Genomic DNA, 20,363 nt, shown 5'->3' on the forward strand with positions numbered 1-20,363 from the left:
GTAGGCATTCGGGGTAGTGTCTTCTGCATCTCTTAAGAACCTCGGGAGCTGCAGCTCCGGCGCCTGGTAGCGAGAGGCGGGTTCCGGAGATCCCGGCCCCACTTCGTCCCACTGTGGTTAGGGGTGAGAAAGATCCCCGGCTGGGAGTTCAGGGACCTGGGTTCGAATGCTGGCTCCGCTGCTATCTCGCTTCGCACTGTCGCGACCCCCTTGCTCGGCCTCAATTTTCTCTTTTAGAAAGTAGGCACCTTTCTCCGCGCTCTTCCTTCCAACGTGGTGGTTATAAAAGCACAAAAGCTCTTCAGAGGGCGCAGAAAGCAGCTTGAGCTCCTCGCCCCAATTTTCACCCATTGTTAGCTGGCACGAGCACCCAGCAGAGGAGTCAGGGATCACCCCTCGGGCCCCTGGAACGGTTCTTTGGTCACCTGAGCCGGACCTGGGCACAGGCTGAAGTCCGGGTGTGTAATTATTCCAGTGCTAAGGGGTAACTTGTTCACCTACCTCCTTGGCTGGAATATTGAGCCCCTCACTCCTGATGTTCCGCCTTTAACAGAAGCTACTTTTGAGAATAAGGAATCCTCAGAGCTGAGAGGGAGTGGACCCGAATTCCTGTACCAGCCCTGCCACTTACCTTGGCAAAGTCATTTTCTCGTTTTAGGCCCCAGTGTCACAGTGTTTTTGATTTGTAAGATGAGGGTTTAGGACTTATATCCTAAGTCTGGTCCTCAAGATTCTTGAAGTACCCCAGTCCATCGGGGAAGGAGAGCAGCAAACTGATTCTCTACCCCTTCATTTATTTGTGGTTCTAAATTATAAAAGTAACACTGCAAGAGTTTGGAGTAGAGCCTTTTTCTTTCTTTTTTTCTGAGACGGAATCTCACTCTGTCGCCCAGGCTGGAATGCGGTGGCATGATCTCGGCTCACTGCAACCTCCGCCTCCCGGGTTCAAGCGATTCCCCTGCCTCAGCCTCCTAAATAGCTGGAATTACAGGCGCCCGCTACCGCGCCCGGCTAATTTTTGTATTTTTAATAGAGACGGGGTTTCCCCGTGTTGGCCAGGCTGGTCTTGAACTCCTGACCTTATGTGATCCGCCCGCCTGGGCCTCCCAAAGTGCTGGGATTACAGGCGTGAGCCACCGCACCCAGCCTGAGTAGATCCTTTTTCAAAGACTAAGGGCTGGATGGGAACTAACATTTCTTTTTTTTTCTTTTTTTTTTTTTTTTTTGAGACAGAGTCTGGCTCTGTTGCCCAGGCTGGAGTGCAGTGGCTCAATCTTGGCTCACTGCAAGCTCCGTCTCCCGGGTTCACACCGTTCTCCTGCCTCAGCCTCCCAAGTATGTGGAACTACTGGCACCCGCCACCATGTCAGGCTAATTTTTTGTATTTTTAGTAGAGACGGGGTTTCACCGTGTCAGCCAGGATGGTCTCGATCTCCTGACCTCGTGATCTGCCCGCCTCAGCCTCCCAAAGTGCTGGGATTACAGGCGTGGAGCCACTGCGCCCGGCCGGGAACTGCCTTTTCTTACCCCTGGACCTGACCTGTTTTAGCTCAGCCGGGAGAATCCTTTTTCACAAGAAATTAATAATATTTTGTGACGTGAAAATTATGTGAAACTCAGACTTCAGAGTCCATAAATAAATATTACTGGAACACAGCCGTGGTGCTCATTTGTTAAGATGTTTATGTGGCTGCTCTTGCATGGGCAGAGTTGATGACATAGTTGTGACAGAGACCATGTGCTCTACAAAGCCTAGAATATTTACTACCTGGACCTTTACAGAAGAGCTTGCTGACTGCTGCCTTAGAATGGGGCTCTGCAAAGTGAGGGCACAACAGGAGGCCGAACCATGGTGAGCACACCCTGGGATCACAGCCCAGCCTGCCCTCTTAGAACAAATGAGAGGATATTTTCAAGCATTTGCGTTGCAATTTTCACTGGTTTCCTTTGTTTTTGAGACAGGCTAGCTCTGTTGTCCAGGCTAGAGTGCAGTGGTGTAATCTCAGCTCACTTCAGCCTTCTCCTGGGCTCAAGCCATCCTCCCACCTCAGCCTCCTGAGTAGCTGAGACTACAGGCGCATGCCACCACACCCAGCTATTTTTTTTTTTTTTTTTTGTGGAGATGAGGGCTCACTTGCTCAGGCTGGTCTGGAACTTCTGGGTATTTATTTATAGACAGAGTCTACCTCTGTTGCACAGGCTGCAGTGCAGTGGCGTGATCTTGGCTCACTACAACCTCTGCCTCCTGGGTTCAAGCAATTCTCGTGCCTCAGCTTCCTGAGTACCTTGGATTACAGGCTCATGCCACTGTGCCTGGCTAATTTTTGTATTTTTAGTAGCGACGGGGTTTCATCATGTTGGCCAGGCTGGTCTCCAACTCCTGACTTCAGGTAATCTACCTGCCTTGGCCTCCCAAAGTGCTGGGATTGCAGGCATGAATCACTGCTGGTCCTTCACTGCATTCTTCCTTTTCTCCTGTTTTGCTCTATTTCAGGAAGTAGGAGGGCTTATCTGTGTATTGTGAGCAGGGCAATATAACTCTGCAGCTCTCTGTCAGGAAAGTGTGCCCAGGGTCTATTCTAAGTCTGTCACAGAGCAGTAAACCAGGACCTCTTCTAGGGTATGGCTTCAGATCCTTTTGGACTACATTTATTTTTTACTTTTACAAAGAAAAAAAAAAAACAGTTGTGGAAGTCGATACTGTCAGATGAGTGAGCCTGCTGATCAAGATCTCTTATATTTCATTGAGGGATGGAGAGGGTTTTAGGTGAACATCTGGTGACCTGAAACGTCCTCTGCCCTTGGAGGAATTGAGGAGGCAGTTCTAAGGCTGGGTAGTAAATCTCTGAGTTAAGTAGTTGAGTCACAAAGCTTCTAGGAGCTGGTGGCATGATTTGCTCCTGCCAGCTTCATGGAAGCTTTTCCCCCCCGTCCTTGGACCTTCTTTTCTTTTTTTTGAGACAGTCTCGCTCTGTCCCCCAGGCTGGAGAGCAGTGGCATGATCTCGACTCACTGCAACCTCCACCTCCAGGGTTCAAGCAATTCTCCTGCCTCAGCCTCCCTAGTAGCTGGACTTATAGGTGAGTGCCACCACACCCAGCACATTTTTGCATTTTTAATAGAGACATGGTTTCACCATGTTGGCCAGGCTGGTGTTGAACTCCTGACCTCAGGTGATCCGCCCACGTCAGCCTCCCGAAGTGCTGGGTTTACAGGCTTGAGCCACCGTGCGTGGCTGGACCTTCTTTTCTCAGAGATTACTGCCAAGTTGGGTCACCTTGTGAAAGTGCAGCATTTTCACCTAAGTAGGTGGACCCCTAGCATGGGGAGAGCTGGTATGGCATGACTGAGGGCCACTGAGAGGCCTGGGCAGGCACAAGGAACATGAGTTGCATGTTTTTGTTAGTAGTTAGGATGAAGTGCGTGACAGCAATTACTAAGAATTCTATTTTTTTTTTTTAGACAGAGTCTTGCTCGGTCGCCACGCTGGAGTGCAGTGGCGTGATCGCGGCTCACTGCAACCTCCGCCTCCTGGGTTCAAGCAATTTTCCTGCCTTTGCCTCCCGAGTAGCTGAGACTATAGGCATGCGCCACCATGCCCAGCTAATTTTTTAGTTTTAGTAGAGATGGGTGTCGGGGTTCACCACGTTGGCCAGGATGGTCTTGATTTCTTGACCTCATGATCTGCCCACCTCGGCCTCCCAAAGTGCTAGGATTACAGGCGTGAGCCACTGCACCCAGCCTATTTATTTATTTATTTATTTATTGAGATGAAGTTTCGCTCTTGTTGCTCAGGCTGGAGTGCAATGGGCACACTCTCAGCTCATTGCAACCTCTGCCTACCTAGGTCAAGCAGTTCTCCTGCCTCAGCCTCCCGAGTAGCTGGGATTACAGGTGCCCACGACCACACCCAACTAATTTTGTATTTTTAGTAGAGATGGGGTTTCACCATGTTGATCAGTCCGGTCTCGAACTCCTGACCTCAGGTCATCCACCTGCCTCAGCCTTCCAAAGTGCAGGATTACAGGCGTAAGCCATTGCGCCTAGCCAAGAATTCTAATACTTGACTTCTACAATGTGCTACATTCATTTTCTCACTTGATCTGCCAACCTGTGGTCAAGGAAGCGCGTGGGCCTTGAAGCTAAACATACAGGATTTGGAACTCCCCACCCACTCACTGGGTCCTCATACTAATTACTTCTCTCTCTCAGCCTTAGTTTCCTCATGGGTAATATGCCTCCCAGGGTTAAGAGGAATAAATGGGATCTTGTGTGTAAGGCTCTGGCGCTCGTAGCTGGTGTTCGTTTTGTTTTTTTTTTTTTTTTTTTTTTGAGACGGAGTCTCGCTCTGTCACCCAGGCTGGAGTGCGGTGGCCGGATCTCAGCTCACTGCAAGCTCCGCCTCCCGGGTTCACGCCATTCTCCTGCCTCAGCCTCCCGAGTAGCTGGGACTATAGGCGCCCGCCACCTCGCCTGGCTAGTTTTTTGTATTTTTTTTAGTAGAGACGGGGTTTCACCGTGTTAGCCAGGATGGTCTCGATCTCCTGACCTCATGATCCACCCGTCTCGGCCTCCCAAAGTGCTGGGATTACAGGCGTGAGCCACCGCGCCCGGCCATGGTGTTCGTTATTCTTATTGTTCAAGTATTCTTATTGCCACGTCTTTCTTGCAGGTGAGTCCTGCAAATGTTAAGCGATTTGCTCAAGGTGCCCATTTCGCAGGTATTGGAGCCCAGGCCAGTTCTCTGAGCCTATCATTAGGGCTAAAGGTGAGCAGTCAAGTGTTTTACCTCCATGGGGGCTATTGGCTATTTCTTCTCTCTATTGGCTGGTTCTGAGTGAGGGGCCTCAATGCAGGAAGCCACATTGTTGCCTTCTTGGCGTGAGTCCATGGGACAGGGTGACTACCTTGATGCCTGGGCCCATGCTGCCTACGTATTAGCTGAAAGCAGGGCCAGTCCTGCGGCTTTGCCCACTTGTCTAGGGTTTAAGAGCAACTGCTCAGGGCTTTAAGCATTTGCCATGCCTGAAACCAGAGTTGGTTTCTGGGTTTATCAAGGACTTGCGGAAATCTCAAAATAAATCTCTTGCTTTCTGGACCATGAGTTGTTGCTTCCTCTTTTCTTCTCTGGACTTTCCCCAGAGGAAGAGAAAGCAGAAGTCTCAGGGCTGGAGACAGCTGAGGGGCATCAGCTGGTTCAAGGTGTGGAGTGTGGGCAGTGGAGTGAAGGCCTGGTTACCTCTCCAGTGAAGATTAGCCCCGTAGCACTCACTCTCTGGGGAAGAACTTCTCTGACTTCTTCCTGTCTAGTGTAATAGTGGGGTGTTTGCTCTTTTCAGATTGTAAGTTTCGCCTTCTTATGTTAGAACCCAAGGCCTGGGCATTTGCGTGATTTAGCCTGGATTTTGATTCCTGTCCCTTTTTTCCTGGGGGGTGTGGGGTGGTAATTCTTTACCTTCTGGTCCTGTGAGGGGAGAGCAATCCCAGGACTCTGGGCCTTGGGGCTTGGCATCTGGCCTTCACCACGGCCAGCCACAGCCTTGAGCTTGCTGCTCTGTCTGGGCACTGCCAGGTGCTGGGGTGGGGCCTCAGTCATTGTGATCAGGCCCACCCAGACATTGAGGCCTCGGGGGTGGGGGGGTGGTGCGCAGGCTGATGCAAGGGAACTGAAGCAAAAAGATTCCGTCCCACAGGTCAAGAGCGAAATCAGTGTTACGTCCTTTAGCCAGAGAACTGGCTGCACCTGAGCCAGTGGAGACTTGTGACTTCTTCTTCCAGGAGTGCATGATCAGAATGGCGTCGGGATGGTTCTACCTGTCCTGCCTGCTGCTGGGGTCCCTGGGCTCCATGTGCATCCTCTTCACTATCTACTGGATGCAGTACTGGCGTGGTGGCTTTGCCTGGAATGGCAGTATCTACATGTTCAACTGGCACCCAGTGCTTATGGTTGCTGGCATGGTGGTATTCTACGGAGGTGGTGAGTAAGAGGTCAGGAAGGGAGGCGGGGTAGGGCCCAGACTGGATAAAGCTGCACTTTCCCTCTCCAAGGCTGGCCCTTGTTAATGTTGGGTTTGGGGCTATGTGGGTAGGGTGGGTTGGGCTGTCTCTGGGCCCAGCTGTCATTTGGGGGAGGAAGGGGTTAAGACTGGGGGCATCTCAGAAGGGTGGCTTCACAGATACTCTAGGGCAGGAGTTGGCAAACTTTCTGTAGAGGGTCAGATAAATATTTCAGTTTTGCAAGACATAGAATCTGTGTTGCAGGTACTCAGCTCTGCCACTGTATTGTGAGAGCAGCCATAGACAACAGATAAACACTAGTGTGGCTCATGTGTTCCAATAAAGCTTTATTTGCAAACATAGGTAGCGAGCTGGATTTGGCCTTTGAGCTGTAGTGTTGTTTTTTTGGTTTTTTTTTTTTTTTTTTTTTTTGAGACGGAGTCTCGCTCTGTTGCCCAGGCTGGAGTGCAGTGGCATGATCTCGGCTCACTGCAAGCTCCACCTCCTGGGTTCACGCCATTCTCCTGCTTCAGCTTCCCGAGTAGCTGGGACTACAGGTGCCCGCCACAACGCCCGGCTAATTTTTGGTATTTTTAGTAGAGACAGAGTTTCACCATGTTTGCCAGGATGCTCTCGATCTCCTGACCTCGCGTGATCCGCCCACCTCAGCCTCCCAAAGTGCTGGAATTACAGGCGTGAGCCACCGCGCCCGGCCTGAGCTGTAGTTTTTTTTTTTTTTTTTTTTTTTTTTTTTTTTTTTTTTGAGACGGAGTCTCACGCTGTTGCCCAGGCTGGAGTGCAGTGGCGCGATCTCGGCTCACTGCAAGCTCCGCCTCCTGGGTTCACGCCATTCTCCTGCCTCAGCCTCCTGAGTAGCTAGGACTACAGGCGCCCGCCACCGCGCCCGGCTAATTTTTTGTATTTTTAGTAGAGACGGGGTTTCACTGTGGTCTCGATCTCCTGACCTTGTGATCCGCCCACCTCAGCCTCCCAAAGTGCTGGGATTACAGGCTTGAGCCACCGCGCCCGGCCTGAGCTGTAGTTTTTAACCAGCTCTAGAGAACAGGAGATTGAAGCCTCTCATGGTTTAGTCAGGCCACTGAATGAGGGACTTGCTTGCTTTTCCGGGATCTTTTTTTCTTTTTCTTTTTTTTCTTTTTTTGAGATGGAGTTTTGCTCTTGTCACCCAGGCTGGAGTGCAGTGGCATGATCTTGGCTCACTGCAACCTCTGCCTCCTGGGTTCAGGCTATTCTCCTGCCTCAGTCTCCCAAGTAGCTGAGATTACAGGTGCCTGCCATCATACCCAGCTAATTTTTGTATTTTTTAGTAGAGATGGGGTTTCACCATGTTGGTCAGGCTGGTCTCGAACTCCTGACCTCAGGTGATCCACCTGCCTCTGCCTCCCAAAGTGCTGGGATTACAGGCGTGAGCCACCGTGCCCAGCCTGGGATCCATCTTTGTAATCTTTGTCCCATGCTTTCAAATCTATGCTTTGGGGCCCCGATGAGCCTCATTTTCCCCACTTGCAAAATGGCAATACAATGCCATTGATCATAGCAGCCTATCATGTGCAGTTCACATGTATCATCCCATTTTGTTCTTACAAGTTTGTGAGGTGGGCTCTGTTATGTCCCTTTTACAGATGAGGAAATTGAGAGTTAGAAAGGAGAGGCCAAACAGCTAAGAGGCAGAGCCTGGATTTGGACCTATGTTGCCTGACCTTAGTACCTGTGTTTTTGACAGCCAGCCTCAGTTGTAACAATTCAGTTTGATGAAATAATGACTGTCACGATGCTTTTTAGCCTGGAAACCGCAAACAAGCTGAATTTATTATTGTACAAATAGAATGAGAGGTCTAAGAAACCTGCTTCTCCCCTCCACTTTTTTTTTTTTTTTTTTTGGGAGACAGGGTTTCCCTCTTTTTCAGGCTAGAGTGCAGTGGGATGATCATAGCTTGCTGCAGCGTTGAACTGTTGGGCTCAAGTGATCCTCCCACCTCAGCCCCTAAGTAGCTGAGAGTACAGGCATGTGCCACCACGCCCGGGTAATTTATTTTTATTTTTTTTTGTGGAGACAGGATCTTGCTATGTTGCCCAGGCTGGTCTTGAACTTCTCGCCTCCCAAAGTGCTGACATGAGCCACCGTGCCCAGCCCTCCTCCCTTTTTAATTTGAATCTATTTATTTTTTTCTCTCTGTGGCCCAGGCTAGATTGCAGTGGCATGATCATAGCTCACTGTAACCTCAAACTCCTGGTCTCAAGCAGTCCTCCCACCTTGGCTTCCCAAAAAGTGCTGGAATTACGGGCATGAGCCACGTTGCCCGACCCCTCCTCCCTTTTTAACTGGCCCTTCTCTCCTCCCTTCGTGGCTGACTGTTACCCCCCAAATTATGGGAGGATAAAAGATGCCAAGGAGTTGATACCAGTGCCCTAGCATTTCCTGTTCCCTTGCTGGGAAACCGTGTAGGATCCTATCAGGGTTATTCCCTGATGTCTGGGTGAGCACGAGGGGAGAGGCTGAGCCCTGGGACTGCCCTCTCCTGGATGCTGAGCCCTAGGACTGCTCTCCTGCAGCGTCACTGGTGTACCGCCTGCCCCAGTCATGGGTGGGGCCCAAACTGCCCTGGAAACTCCTCCATGCAGCGCTGCACCTGATGGCTTTCATCCTCACTGTTGTGGGGCTGGTTGCTGTCTTTACGTTTCACAACCATGGAAAGATTGCCAACCTCTACTCCCTGCACAGCTGGCTGGGCATCACCGCTGTCTTCCTCTTCGCCTGCCAGGTGGGTTCTCTGCGCTCCTCCTCGAGGTTCCTAGAGCCATGAGCTCTGGTTGGGGGTTCACTTGCATGAGCACCAAATATTCCTTCTGCTCACTGCCTGGAGAGAGCCTTGGAGGTTGTATCCTGTAGAATTGACAGTTTCTTCAAGGGCTGTGGGAGGTCAGTGGCCTGAACTTACTCTGTTCCTTTTATCCCTCCCATTGCCTGTCTGTTGTCCCAGAGCCCTCTCTGCTAACGTTGTCATGGCACGTACCATGCGGACTCTAATCAGCCATCTGGCTTCCACTTTCCCCACTCCCACCTCTGTGAACCAAAAGAATTCTAGAAGTGCTTCCCATATTCTGATCTCAGGCCTGTGCAAGTGAGGAGTTTTATGAGCAAGGACTGGAAGGAAGCAGAGACAAACAAGGTGGTTAGGTTTGCTGGAAGTGGGATGGTAGCTAAGCATGTCATTTACTGTTCTTGTTGCTTGGGTAATAGGCCACATTGAGGAAGCTAGCATGGTGGTGGGCAATGCCTGGTGGGAGGGTCTGAGTTGTGAAAGAAGATCCAGGGAGTAGAGATGGGGAGGAGGCGCTGCTGGGGTGGGCTGTGCTTTGGTCACACACAGCACAGTTGGGTGCGTCCTCCCTTTTGTCCACAGTGGTGCCTGGGCTTTGCTGTCTTCCTCCTGCCCTGGGCGTCCATGTGGCTGCGCAGCCTCCTGAAACCCATCCACGTCTTTTTTGGAGCCGCCATCCTCTCTCTGTCCATCGCATCCGTCATTTCCGGCATTAATGAGAAGCTTTTCTTCAGTTTGTGAGTGCAGTGGGGTCCCCAACTCTAAGGTGAAGAGGAGGGAATAGGGTCTTCAAAAGATACACCCTGTGATCACAGGACTCACCCAAGGGAGGAGAGCTTTTGGGGTTGGGCCCATTCCTGATCTGGAAGGTAACAGAATTGATCTTTCTTTAGGTTGAAATTGGTAAGTCAGCAGATATTTATTGAGCATCAGTTTGATTTAGCACCTGCTTTGTGTCAGAAACTGTCCTAAGCACCTTACATTTAATCCTGTCAACCACCCTACATCATTGGTATTGTTGTCATTGCTATTTTCTTTATTTTTGAGATGGAGTCTCGCTCTGTCGCCCAGGCTGGAGCGCAGTGGCACAATCTTGGCTCACTGCAACCTCCACCTGCCGGGTTCAAGCAATTCTCCTGCCTCAGCCTCCCAAGTAGCTGGGTCTACAAGAGCACGCCACCATGCCCGGCTAATTTTTTGTATTTTTAGTAGAGATGGGGTTTCACCATGCTGGGCAGGCTGGTCTCAAACTCCTGACCTCGTGATCCGCCCGCCTCAGCCTCCCAAAGTGCTGGGATTACAGGCGTGAGCCACCGTGCCTGTAATGCCATCATTGCCATTTTCAATTGGAACAGATTCTGCAATAGGACTGTTCAGGTAAAAAGGAAAAAAACAAAACAAAACAAAACAAAACAAATGAGGGAACAGAGGGGTTACGTAAACTTACCCAACGGCACACAGCCAGTAAGTGGCAGAGCTGAGGCTCGGGTTAGGCAGTCTGACTCTAGAGCTTGCATGCCTGACCACTACTGTCCATTTTTCTGAGGCAGTGGGGTGTAGTGAAAAGCAACTAGGACTTAAGGTCAGACTGTGGTTTCGATCTTGGCTGTGCCATTTACTAATTATGCATCTTTGGGCAAGTTAATTTCATTGCTTTGAGCTTCAGTTTCCTCATGGGTAAAAGGATTATTACAGCTGGGTGCAGTGGCATGCACCTGTAGTCCCAGCTACTAGTGAGGCTGAGGTGGAAGGAGTCCAGCCTGGGCAACGTAGGAAGACCCTCTCTCTCCTTTTATCTGCCCCCCCAAGAGATAGCATCTCACTCTGTTGCCTAGGTTGGAGAGCAATGGTGTCACCATAGCTTACTGCAGCATCAAACTTCTGCACTCAAGCGATCTTCCCAATTTAGCCTCCCAAGTAAGCTAGGACTACAGGCACGGACCACCTCACCCAGCTAAGCTTTATTTTTGTAGAGACAGGATCTCACTATGTTGCAATGTTGCACAGGCTAGTCTGGAACTCCGGGGGTAAAGCAATCCTCATGCCTTGGCCTCCCAAAGTGCTGGGATTACAAGAGTGAGCCACTGTGCCTGGCTCATTATACAAATATTTGCAGGGACTTAGAAAGGGTGTTAAAATTCTAGATCACATGTGGCCCCGGGAAGGTTTTCTCACCCTCTCTTAGTGACATCGAGTCTCCCACTAGACAAAAATAGGTGGAAAAATCTCTCGAGGGCTCACATTGTTTTGTCATCTTCAGGAGAAACACCACCAGGCCATACAACAGCCTGCCCAGTGAGGCGGTCTTTGCCAACAGCACCGGGATGCTGGTGGTGGCCTTCGGGCTGCTGGTGCTCTACATCCTTCTGGCTTCATCTTGGAAGCGCCCAGAGCCAGGGATCTTGACCGACAGACAGGTATGGGTTCCAGTCCCACATTCCAGGGTGAGACAGGGCCAGGTTTAGAGAAGGATCTCCCACAAAAGGCTGGGGCCTTGACAAGAAGACTAACCCTGTGGCACAGTGGGAAACCAAGTAACTTGAGGGTGGAGTTAGGGTGGCTGATGGGGAGCACTGGTTCCAAACCAGCGCATCCCAGCGAAATGCTGGGACTCCCCAGGGTCTGTCCATTGGGCGACAGAATTTCCCCCCAAATTACTGTGGTTCTGTGGGGTGAAGTGTGGCGTTATCTTCTTCCCCAAGGAAGGGCTTGACTATGACAAGGGTGTGTGATTTCTCCTTTACCAGCCTGGGGGCTAGTCTAGTGGGATGGGTACGTGGTGACCAGCTGAGTGCTCAGAGCAGGTCTTGATGGGGTGTGTACCAGGCTCAGGGACTTTGGGGCTTCCCTGAGGGATGTGGTGGCTTGGGTGGGGACCACCCTGCAGGTTGGGGGTCTCTCTGAATAGCTTGGGCCTGGTGTGACTCCTGCATCATGTCATTAACTCCTCGGCATCTGCCTGTCTTTCCAGCCCCTGCTGCATGATGGGGAGTGAAGCAGCAGGAAGGGGCTCCCAGGAGCTCCTGGTGGTGCAGCCTGTGTCCCCCAGAAGCTCTGCTCTTCCCAGGGCTCCCAGCTGGTTTCAGCAGGCAACTTTCTTCGAATGCTGGGCCCAAACTTCTCGCCTGGGTACTGGGCCTGCCTTCTCCAGCCGCTTGCTGCCTGTCTGCTTTTCTTGGTGGCTTTGGCTTCTGTTCTCCTTGGCATCAGCCTCTCAGGTCCTCCATTCACACGAGGTCCTCCTTGCTCTGGCCACTCTTGCTGCTCCTGTCTGAAGAAATCAGACTGATTTCCTCTTAAGACTCCTAGGGATGTGGTGAAGAGCTGGGACTCAAGTGCAGTCCACGATGTGAACCATGAGGGAGGTGAGGTGTCCGTCCGCTTCCCCCATGAAGGCGTGCGTTTCAGTTAGGCTGCCCCGCCACAGAGCAGGCTTCATCTGCTCTGCCGTCCAGCCCTGTCTGGATGTGATGGGGGGTGGAGACATCATGGGGTGATTGCAGAAGCGGGGAGTGGCGGCCCACACAGCTTCTGCTGAGGAGCTGACTGTTCTGAGCCGTTGTTTCGTATTGCTGCTCTGTGTCTGCGTGTATTGTGACCGCGCGGCTCCACCTCTTCCAGCTGCTGCTACAGCCGAGGCCTGGATCCCGGCCTTTCCCTGTGACTTACATGCCTGTCACCGGCAGGCAGCCCTATGAATCCTGGTAACCTGCTCTCCCAAGAACAGAGCCTGTCCCCAGATGTCCCAGTAGCGACGAGTAACAGATGGCTGTAGACTTCCTTTACTTCCCCTTGCTGGATCAGGGCCTTCCTGCCTCCTGCTGGGCCGATCTGGCCTTGCTCTCTTGGCAGGGCCCCAGCCCCTCTGATCACTGCAGCTCACCATGCAACTGATGCCAACGTTGTGGTGTCCTGTGTGCAGCAGCCCTGGGAGCCACCGCCACCTTCAGAGGGGTTCCTTGCTGAGACCCACATTGCTTCACCTGCCCCCACCATGGCTGCTTGCCTAGCCCAACCCAGTGTTCTGTGCCATGCTAGAGCTTGAGCTATTGTTCTTCAGAGGAGGAAATACGGTGGGGAGGGGGAAGGGTCTTGCTCCTCTCCTAAGTGTTGCTGCTGTGGCTTTTTTGCCTTCTCCAAAGACGCACTGCCAGGTCCCAAGCTCCAGACTGCTGTGCTTAGTAGGCAAGTGAGAAGCCTGGGGTTTGGAGCCCACCTACTCTCTAGCAGCATCAGCATCCTACTCCTGGCAACATCAGGCCAACTGTCCGCCCCAGCCTCACATTGCCAGATGTTGGCAGAAGGGCTAATATTGAACATCTTGATTGGCTGGAGCCTTCAAAGCCACTGGGATGTCCTCCAGGCACCTAGGTCCCATGACCAGCTCCCTGTCGCCATAGGGGTAGGCATTTCACTGGTTTATGAAGCCCGAGTTTCATTAAATATGTTAAGAATCAAAGCTGTCTTTGTTCAGGCTGCTATAACAAAAATATAATAGCCTGGGTGGCTTAAACAACAAGCGTTTATTTCTCACAGTTCTGTAGGCTATAGACATCCAAGATTGAGGCACTGGCAAATGTGGTGTGTGGCAAGGGCCAGCTTCCTCAGAGACCGTCTTCTCACCATAACCTCACATGGTGGAAAGGGCATGAGAGCTCTCTGGGGCTCCACCCTCATAACCCAACCACCTCCCAAAGGCCCCATGTCCTAACACTACCATAGTAGGGGTGAGCCTTTCAACACAGGAATTTGCGGGGGGGACGTATTCATTCAGTCTCTAATAGCAGCCCTCTGATGAAATGATGCTGTGGTTAAATGAGTTCTGGGCCAATTTGTAAAAGCCTCAGGACAGGTCTGACCCTCACAGACCTAGGGAGGGGCCAACTGGAAGGCACCAAAGATCCACATGATCCTCTGTCTTCATGGAATGGCATGTGTGGATTCACATGCAGCTCATTTATGTGCAGATGTCCTTAATTGCTAATGGCACTTGCTTATCTCACGAGGAAGGAAATTTTTCCTATTTCATAATCTGAGAAAACAAGACTCAAAAAGGTTAAGTGACTAGGTTGAGGTCACCCAGCCAGGAAGTGACAGAGCTGGGATCCACAGGCCACCGTCTGAGGCCAGCCTCCTTCGCAGCTGCTGGGCACACACCCCTGTGCAGGACGCCTTGTGGTCAGGGACATATGGTGCAGCTGACAGGACCCTGGGTAGAGAAGCCCAGGCACTGGGGAAGCCTACAGCCAATTTGGGCGAAGTAGGTGGCAGGGGTTGGGGGGCACAGGAGGCTGTTTCCTACCAGCTAGTGGTGGAGCGGATGACCTGGGAGGGGCTGGGGGCCCAACCCTTGTGATAACTCCCAGTGAGTGAGCACTTGGACTGTGCTGGGCTTCATCTTCATCAGTTCATTGGAATCCTTTCATGTCCCCGTGAGGTGGGTACCATTCTGATTTTACAGATCCCAAGGAGCTAAAAAATAGGCCTTAGCTCATGTAACCAGGTTAAAGCAGAACCAGATTTCAGATCATGTGTATAAGTCAACAGCCAGTGCCTTTAACCACTCCCTACCCTACATGCGTGCCCAGGCACGTGCTATTGGTCTCCACATGCACAGAATGCCCCTTCTCACCCTGGTGCCATCAGTGATTGCTCTAGAAAGAGACCTAGGGGCTGGCTTGGCCACAGCCCTCCTCTCCCCTCCCCTCCCCTCGCTCTGTTGCCCAGGCTGGAGTATAGTGGCATGATCACGGCTCACTGCAGCCTCGACCACCTGGGCCCAAGCCATCCCCCCAACTCAGCCTCCCAGGAAGTTAGGACTACAGGCACACACTACCATGCCTGGCTGATTTTGTATTTTTTGGTAGAGCCAGGGTTTCACCATGTTGCCCAGGCTGGTCTTGAACTCCTGAGTGTAAGGGATCCCAAAGTGCTGGTATTGCAGGTGTGAGCCACCATGCCCGGCCTGGCTGCATTTTCTGATCTACAACTGAACCTTAGACTATGATGATTTATTTTCCTTCTGGTGTCCCAAATGCCCATTTGACTCCCAAGGAGCCACTGAATTGTTAATTCGATGCTGAGAAAAGCCTGCCTACCATTCTTACACGAATCAGGTGTGTGTACTGGAAAGGGGACAGGTCGGGGGTCTCGGTGGAAGCAGCCCAGCTGAGGAGACACTGATTTAGGGGCTCAGGTAATAAAGATCTGCCTGGTAGAAGATGGGTCATGATGCCTGCAGCCAGGGCTGTGGGCCCCTTTGTTTACATGCATGGGAAAACTCCCTCAGAGGAGGCAGTGGCTTTCTTGCTTCCATGTATTACAGTTTATTAACTTTCTTTTCCATGCTCATTGGGATTAAGGTGCAGAAGGCATTTCACAGAGAGTCTTAAAACAGGATTGCCAGATAAAGGCTGCACAAGGAAAATGCCTTATCTCTGAAGCCCAGAACTGGCAGGGGAGGGCATGACCCAGGGACTCCACCCTCTCACAAAGGGAAAGGGCATGCTGGAGAGGCACGGGGACCCACTCCAGCTCGCTCTGGGTGCTGTCTGTAGTTCTGGAAGCTTGGTGGAGGATTTCCTGCTCAACTTAGAGGGTGGGCCAATGGAGCCAGGCCAGGGGAAAGTGACGGTTGGAAGGCAGAAAGAAGTGCCAAAGGCCACCTCAGCACAGCAGTGAGAGGAGCTGAGGCCAAGGGAGGCAGTCACACATCCTAGCTCTGCAAGACCTCCAGGATGGCCCGGAGGATGGCAGCAGCTGCCACTGCCCCGGGGTCTGGCTGCTCCAGCCGTGCTGAGCTGATATAACTGGCTCTTCCGGCTCCAGCTTCCATATTCTTGGTGGCCTCCGCTGCAGCTTCGGCACTCTGGGGGATGGGGTGTGGGAGCAGGTTCAAGGGCAGGCCATCAGGCCTCCTCCTTCCTGCCATGGGCAGAACGTCTCTGCCATGCAGCCTGGCCCTGCATGCTCTTGCCCTGGCTCTGCCAGCACCCTCTGCTCTGTCACCAAATGGAAAGTTACCTCTCATCTACTTCCAGCAGGGAAAAGGGTCACCATTCACTGAGGCCCTGTCACATCCCAGGCGGTGTGCAGGGCTCTACATATTTCCTTAGCCACATAACCACCTTCTAAGATAGGTGCTCATCTCCATTGTACAGAGAAGGAAACTGTGATCCAGGAAGGTTATTAACTTGCTCAGGGTCACATGGAGACAGGAGTCTGGTGGCTAGAAGCCTGTCTCCCTGGGTGGCTGGGCCCAGCCTCACTCACCTTGACTGCTTTGGTCAGGACTTGCAACAGATCGGCTCCTGGGCTCTTCCAGGCTTGGAGCTCCTGCCCTGCTGCCCACAGAGAATCCAGCTGGACAAGGTGAGGGAGAGGGGGCTGAGCACAGGCCCTGCAACTGAGGGTGCTCTTTAGGGCTTACAGGCTCAAAAGGAGAAAGGTCTAGGGCCACAGCCCGAGTACACACCATAGTCCTGTCCCCTGGGGCAGCCTTTCCATACCTAGCAGGGAGAGAATGAAAGAGGCTCACTATAGGGAACCAAGGGAATCACTCTGAGGGTGGGGCTAGGGCCTGGCGGGGGGCAGATGTCACCAACCACCTCCCCCAGCCCACCCCTGGTCTGATGCACAGGGCCCCGGCTCACTTCTGCATGGCTTCCAGGCCGGCATCCATGGCAGCAGACCAGGCTGGGAGGCTGGTCTTGACCTTGAGGGGCTGGGCAGCTGCAGTCAGGAACAGGCCATAGAGCTGGGGAGGATGAGAACACTGAGCATGTGGTGCTGGCCTGGACCCCAGCCGGCCCAGCCACCTCCCTGTCAGCCCTTCAGCCCCCAGGCACCCACCTACCTCCCTGTCAGCCCTTCAGCCCCCAGGCACCCACCGCTCCAGATGAGCCTCCCATCTTCTCCAGGAGCAGGACAGACAACTTGGAGAGCAGCTGGGCAGGGCTGGCAGGGGGTGGGCCCTCCTTCAGCCACTCCCGGATTGCTGCAGGCACCGAGAGACGGGGAGGAATTCAGAGACCCTCCCTCCATCTGCCAGACTTCCAGCCAGCACCAATGACGCTGGAAAAGGCTGACAGGGAGGTGAAATGAAGGCTTCCCAAGATCCCTTTCCACATTCAGTGTGCAGTCTAGAGAGGGGCTGGACTGTAGAACCGAAAGGGGCCTGGGGAGGTGAGGCCTGCCTCGAAGCCCCTCCACCTGACACTGTGTACTCCGCTTCCTGGCTTGGTTTTTTCTCCTTAGCCCTTTGTGCTAACATCCTCTGTTTTACTGATTTATCTTGTTGACTGTCTTCCACCCAGAACATAGCCATGAGGGCGGTGATTTCTGTCTGCTCTGTTCACTACTGTATCCACAGTTGAGAGCAGTGCCTGCCCCATGGCAGACACCAAATACCTTTTTCTCGAATGAATGATGCTGGACAGTTAAGAGCTTTTCACTGGTCTGGGTAAACTGAGAAAAATAAGGACAACAGAATATGTTTTGCTTGAGTTGTAAGTTATTCACTGTGAAGGATTTCATTTAATTCTAAGATAATAACCTCATACATTTGTGCTGTTAAGAAGGTCACTGTCGGCCAGGTACAGTGGCTTATGCCTGTAATCCCAGCACTTTGGGAGGCCAAGGTGAGCGATGGCTTGAGGTCAGGAGTTAGAGAGCAGCCTGGCCAACATAGCGAACCCTGCCTCCACTAAAAACACAAAAATTAGCCAGGCGTGGCTGCGCACGCCTGTAATCTCAGCTAGTCGGGAGACTGAAGCAGGAGAGTTGCTTGAACCCGGCGGGACGGAGGCTGCAGGGAGCCGAGATCACGCCATTGGACACTCCAGCCCGGTGACAGAGTAAGACTCCTTCTTAAAAAAAAAGAAAAGTCCCTGTCTTCAAGGCAACAGGTGGAAGGGGGGCTAGGGTTTTGTGGATGACCTAACTTGGAAAAGTCCCTGGCACCAACCTCTGGCCGCACGGCTGTGGGTGGTGCCACAGTCGCCATCACCAGCAGCCCGGTCCAGGGCATTCAGGTGTTCCTCCAGGCCCAGGAGGGTGCTGCACACCCGTTCCAGCACCAGCGCCATCCGCTTCGAGGCTGAGCCTAGAAAGGGAGGATGGTGAAGAACAGGCCCACCAGGCCCTTCTCACAACCACACTTGACTGGGGTGGGAGATGTGGGTGCCAGGGCCCCTACCCACCCCACCGCATACCCCTGCATCCTTTGGGAAGCCTGTCCCTTCCCCAGAGGCAGGAGTTGGTACCTCCTACAGCAGTGGAATCAAGGGCCTCCTGGGGCTCGGCAGGGGCTACCCGGTTCCGCTTCCGCCCAGTAATGGAGACTGCGGCCACGTTAGGCCAGGCTACTGCAGTGGTTTCAGCATCTAAGAGCAGCAAGATAACTCTCTTAGACATGGCTGTCCAACAGGGATTCAGCAGGGCTTGGACCCCCCCCATCCTGGCCCTGGTGGACTGGCTCCCTCAGCAGCCCTGGAGGAAGGGAGTCCACCTCAGCAAGCATGGACTGAGTGCCTACTGTGTACAGGGGTATGGAGAGAGGGTCCCTAGGAAAAGGGTCAGGCCTATCTGAGGAGGATCCTAATACCAACTCCTCCTAGTACCAGTGACAGCTGGAGAAGGCTGGAGAAGCCCAGAAAGGTCCTTCTTCACAGGCTGCAGAGCCCTGATTGTCACGGTCAGCCCTGATGGAGTCTCCAAGTCTCCCTGACTCCTTCCAGCTACAAGGAGCCCTGGCTTGGGTGACCCCAGGTTCCAAGTCTCACCTATCAGTTTCAGGAGAGGCTCATCCACCAGCAGGAGGGTGAGAGAAATGCCAGGCATCTCCAGTGCTGACATGAAGGTGCCCACCAGGGCACGGGCAATCTTCACCCCGCGGCCCTCTGCAATACCAGAGCATGGCGGTCCAGAAGGGAAAAATGGGCATCAGGGAAAGAAACAAAACAACAGAAAAGCAAGGACCTTGCAAGCTGGGGCACTGAGGTCAGGACGGGGATGGCCTGATTTCCTCCTGGCAGGCATCCCTCAACCCCACAAATGACCATGTTCCCTGGAGGTGTCCCCTACTTCACGGCGGATGAGCAATTACAGGTCTCATTTACTCAGTTCGTGCCAGGTGCTGGGTGCTGTGTGGAGTGCCTTACATATGTTTAATCTCACTGAATCCTCACAACAACGGTATAATGCAGGTACCATTATTATTACCCCAAATTTGCAGACAAGAAAATAAACAGAGGCTCAAGGTATCCAGCAATTAGGTGGCAGAGAGACGATTTAACTCAGACTTATCCGACGCACAGTCCGTGTTCTCTGCCATCACAAGGCCCTCCCTCAGCCCTTTCCAGAGGGCTGCAGGCTCCCCTTCCCAGTGCATGGCTCACCCAGGGAGCGAACGGCAGCATCGGCTATGATGCCCAATTCCAGGAATGACAGGCCACCCAGGTTGTTGACCATCATCACAACTGAAGAGCCTGTGGGTAGACATGACACCCCAGGTGAGACCCTCTGGGCGTCTCCTGCCCAGAGGTGTAGGAAGGGTTGGGAGACGTGGGCGAGAGGCTACCCACCGGGCTGCACAGGCACATGGGACGCATTGGTGGTGTCTGTCATGTGGTCGAGCATGAGTTTCACAATCTCATCAGCAGTTGCCATCTGTCACAGGGAGCCAGGAATGAGCTACATCTGGGAGGCCTTGGCCTTAGGGTGGCCTGCGCCAGGGCGACCACTTACCTTTATCCGGCGCACACCAGCTTCCCCGTGGATCCCTGCGGATAGACGTGGTCACTGCTGACCCACTCAGGGCCTGGGGATTTGCTCATCGTTTTTATCAAGGACACACAAAGTGCTGGACTCACACAGTAAGTGGGCGGGAGTCGGGGATGGAAAGGGACAGAATAATGAAAAACATGGTCTCTGTTCTCTGGGAGCTCGTGGCTTGGTGGTGGAGACAGCTTTAACTGGAGGTAGTCAGGGTGGAAGCACAGGGGAGGAAGCAGAAAGCTTTGCAGCCAGGGGATCTCTGAAGAGCCCTTGAAAGAAGGGTGTATTCTGGCAGGGACAGGAGGACCTGGGAATGGTCGGCAAAGGCAAGGAGGTGGGCAGCGTACAGAGCTCCACGTGGCCAGAGCCCTGGGTGTAGACGGCAAAGCCGGTAGGAATCAGGTAGGTTGGGCCAGGCTGGGCCTCAAATGCCCAAGTAAAAATGCTAAGACCACCTGGGGAGAGAAGCAGGTTGATGGCTCTCAGGGTATACAAGGTGGGCAAAGTCCAGGGCTAAGGGGCAGGCAGGGCTGGGATGGGCGGCCACAAGCTTACCCAGGCCCAGCTCCACCTCATCGGCCGAGAGCTCGAAGGTGGGTTTGGAACCAGGGACGCTGCAGGAGGATAAGCTCACCCCCAGGGTACCTATGAGAAACAAGGCATGAAGGGATGACTGTTCCACTCTCAGCACTGGGCATCAGGAAGGGCGGCAGCAGCATCTCAGAAGCCCTGCCCACAGACACCCTC

General features: G+C 52.9%; 2 protein-coding genes across 58 annotated transcripts in view; one reads left to right on the forward strand and one right to left on the reverse strand.

The window, feature by feature from the left end:
* Positions 1-13,299, forward strand: CYB561A3 (cytochrome b561 family member A3). Of its 37 annotated transcripts, none has more exons than XM_077962703.1 (8): positions 1-123; positions 2,200-2,390; positions 4,673-4,768; positions 5,779-5,977; positions 8,572-8,780; positions 9,423-9,577; positions 11,101-11,257; positions 11,812-13,299. In XM_077962703.1, the coding sequence occupies exons 4-8, from the start codon at positions 5,785-5,787 to the stop codon at positions 11,833-11,835; spliced, it is 738 nt and encodes a 245-aa protein (XP_077818829.1). In that variant the 5' UTR covers positions 1-123; positions 2,200-2,390; positions 4,673-4,768; positions 5,779-5,784; the 3' UTR covers positions 11,836-13,299. The 37 variants fall into 37 exon arrangements, with proteins under 37 accessions (XP_077818829.1, XP_077818814.1, XP_077818828.1 ...); XM_077962688.1 differs by having other exon boundaries at positions 12,462-13,299; XM_077962702.1 differs by having other exon boundaries at positions 4,722-4,768.
* TKFC (triokinase and FMN cyclase) overlaps positions 9,119-20,363 on the reverse strand; it is a 19,405-nt gene continuing 8,160 nt past the window's right edge. For 13 of the 21 annotated variants that reach the window (XM_077962653.1, XM_077962657.1, XM_077962664.1 and 10 more), the window contains 12 exons: positions 20,172-20,261; positions 19,587-19,621; positions 19,424-19,508; positions 19,238-19,327; positions 18,623-18,739; positions 18,104-18,223; positions 17,806-17,943; positions 16,730-16,836; positions 16,493-16,596; positions 16,315-16,348; positions 16,113-16,202; positions 15,143-15,708 (listed from right to left, as the gene is read on the reverse strand). In XM_077962653.1, coding sequence (XP_077818779.1) covers positions 15,556-15,708; positions 16,113-16,202; positions 16,315-16,348; positions 16,493-16,596; positions 16,730-16,836; positions 17,806-17,943; positions 18,104-18,223; positions 18,623-18,739; positions 19,238-19,327; positions 19,424-19,508; positions 19,587-19,621; positions 20,172-20,261 — 1,163 coding nt within the window. In that variant the 3' untranslated portion in view covers positions 15,143-15,555. Of the gene's footprint in view, positions 9,703-13,344; positions 14,313-15,142; positions 15,765-16,112; positions 16,203-16,314; positions 16,349-16,461; positions 16,597-16,729; positions 16,837-17,805; positions 17,944-18,103; positions 18,224-18,622; positions 18,740-19,237; positions 19,328-19,423; positions 19,509-19,586; positions 19,622-20,171; positions 20,262-20,363 lie in introns of those variants that run through there. The other 8 variants (XM_077962654.1, XM_077962667.1, XM_077962668.1 and 5 more) reach the window with 5 other exon arrangements.

Source organism: Macaca mulatta, chromosome 14, assembly GCF_049350105.2.
Source record: "Macaca mulatta isolate MMU2019108-1 chromosome 14, T2T-MMU8v2.0, whole genome shotgun sequence".
In the NCBI taxonomy this organism is placed as follows: domain Eukaryota; kingdom Metazoa; phylum Chordata; class Mammalia; order Primates; family Cercopithecidae; genus Macaca; species Macaca mulatta.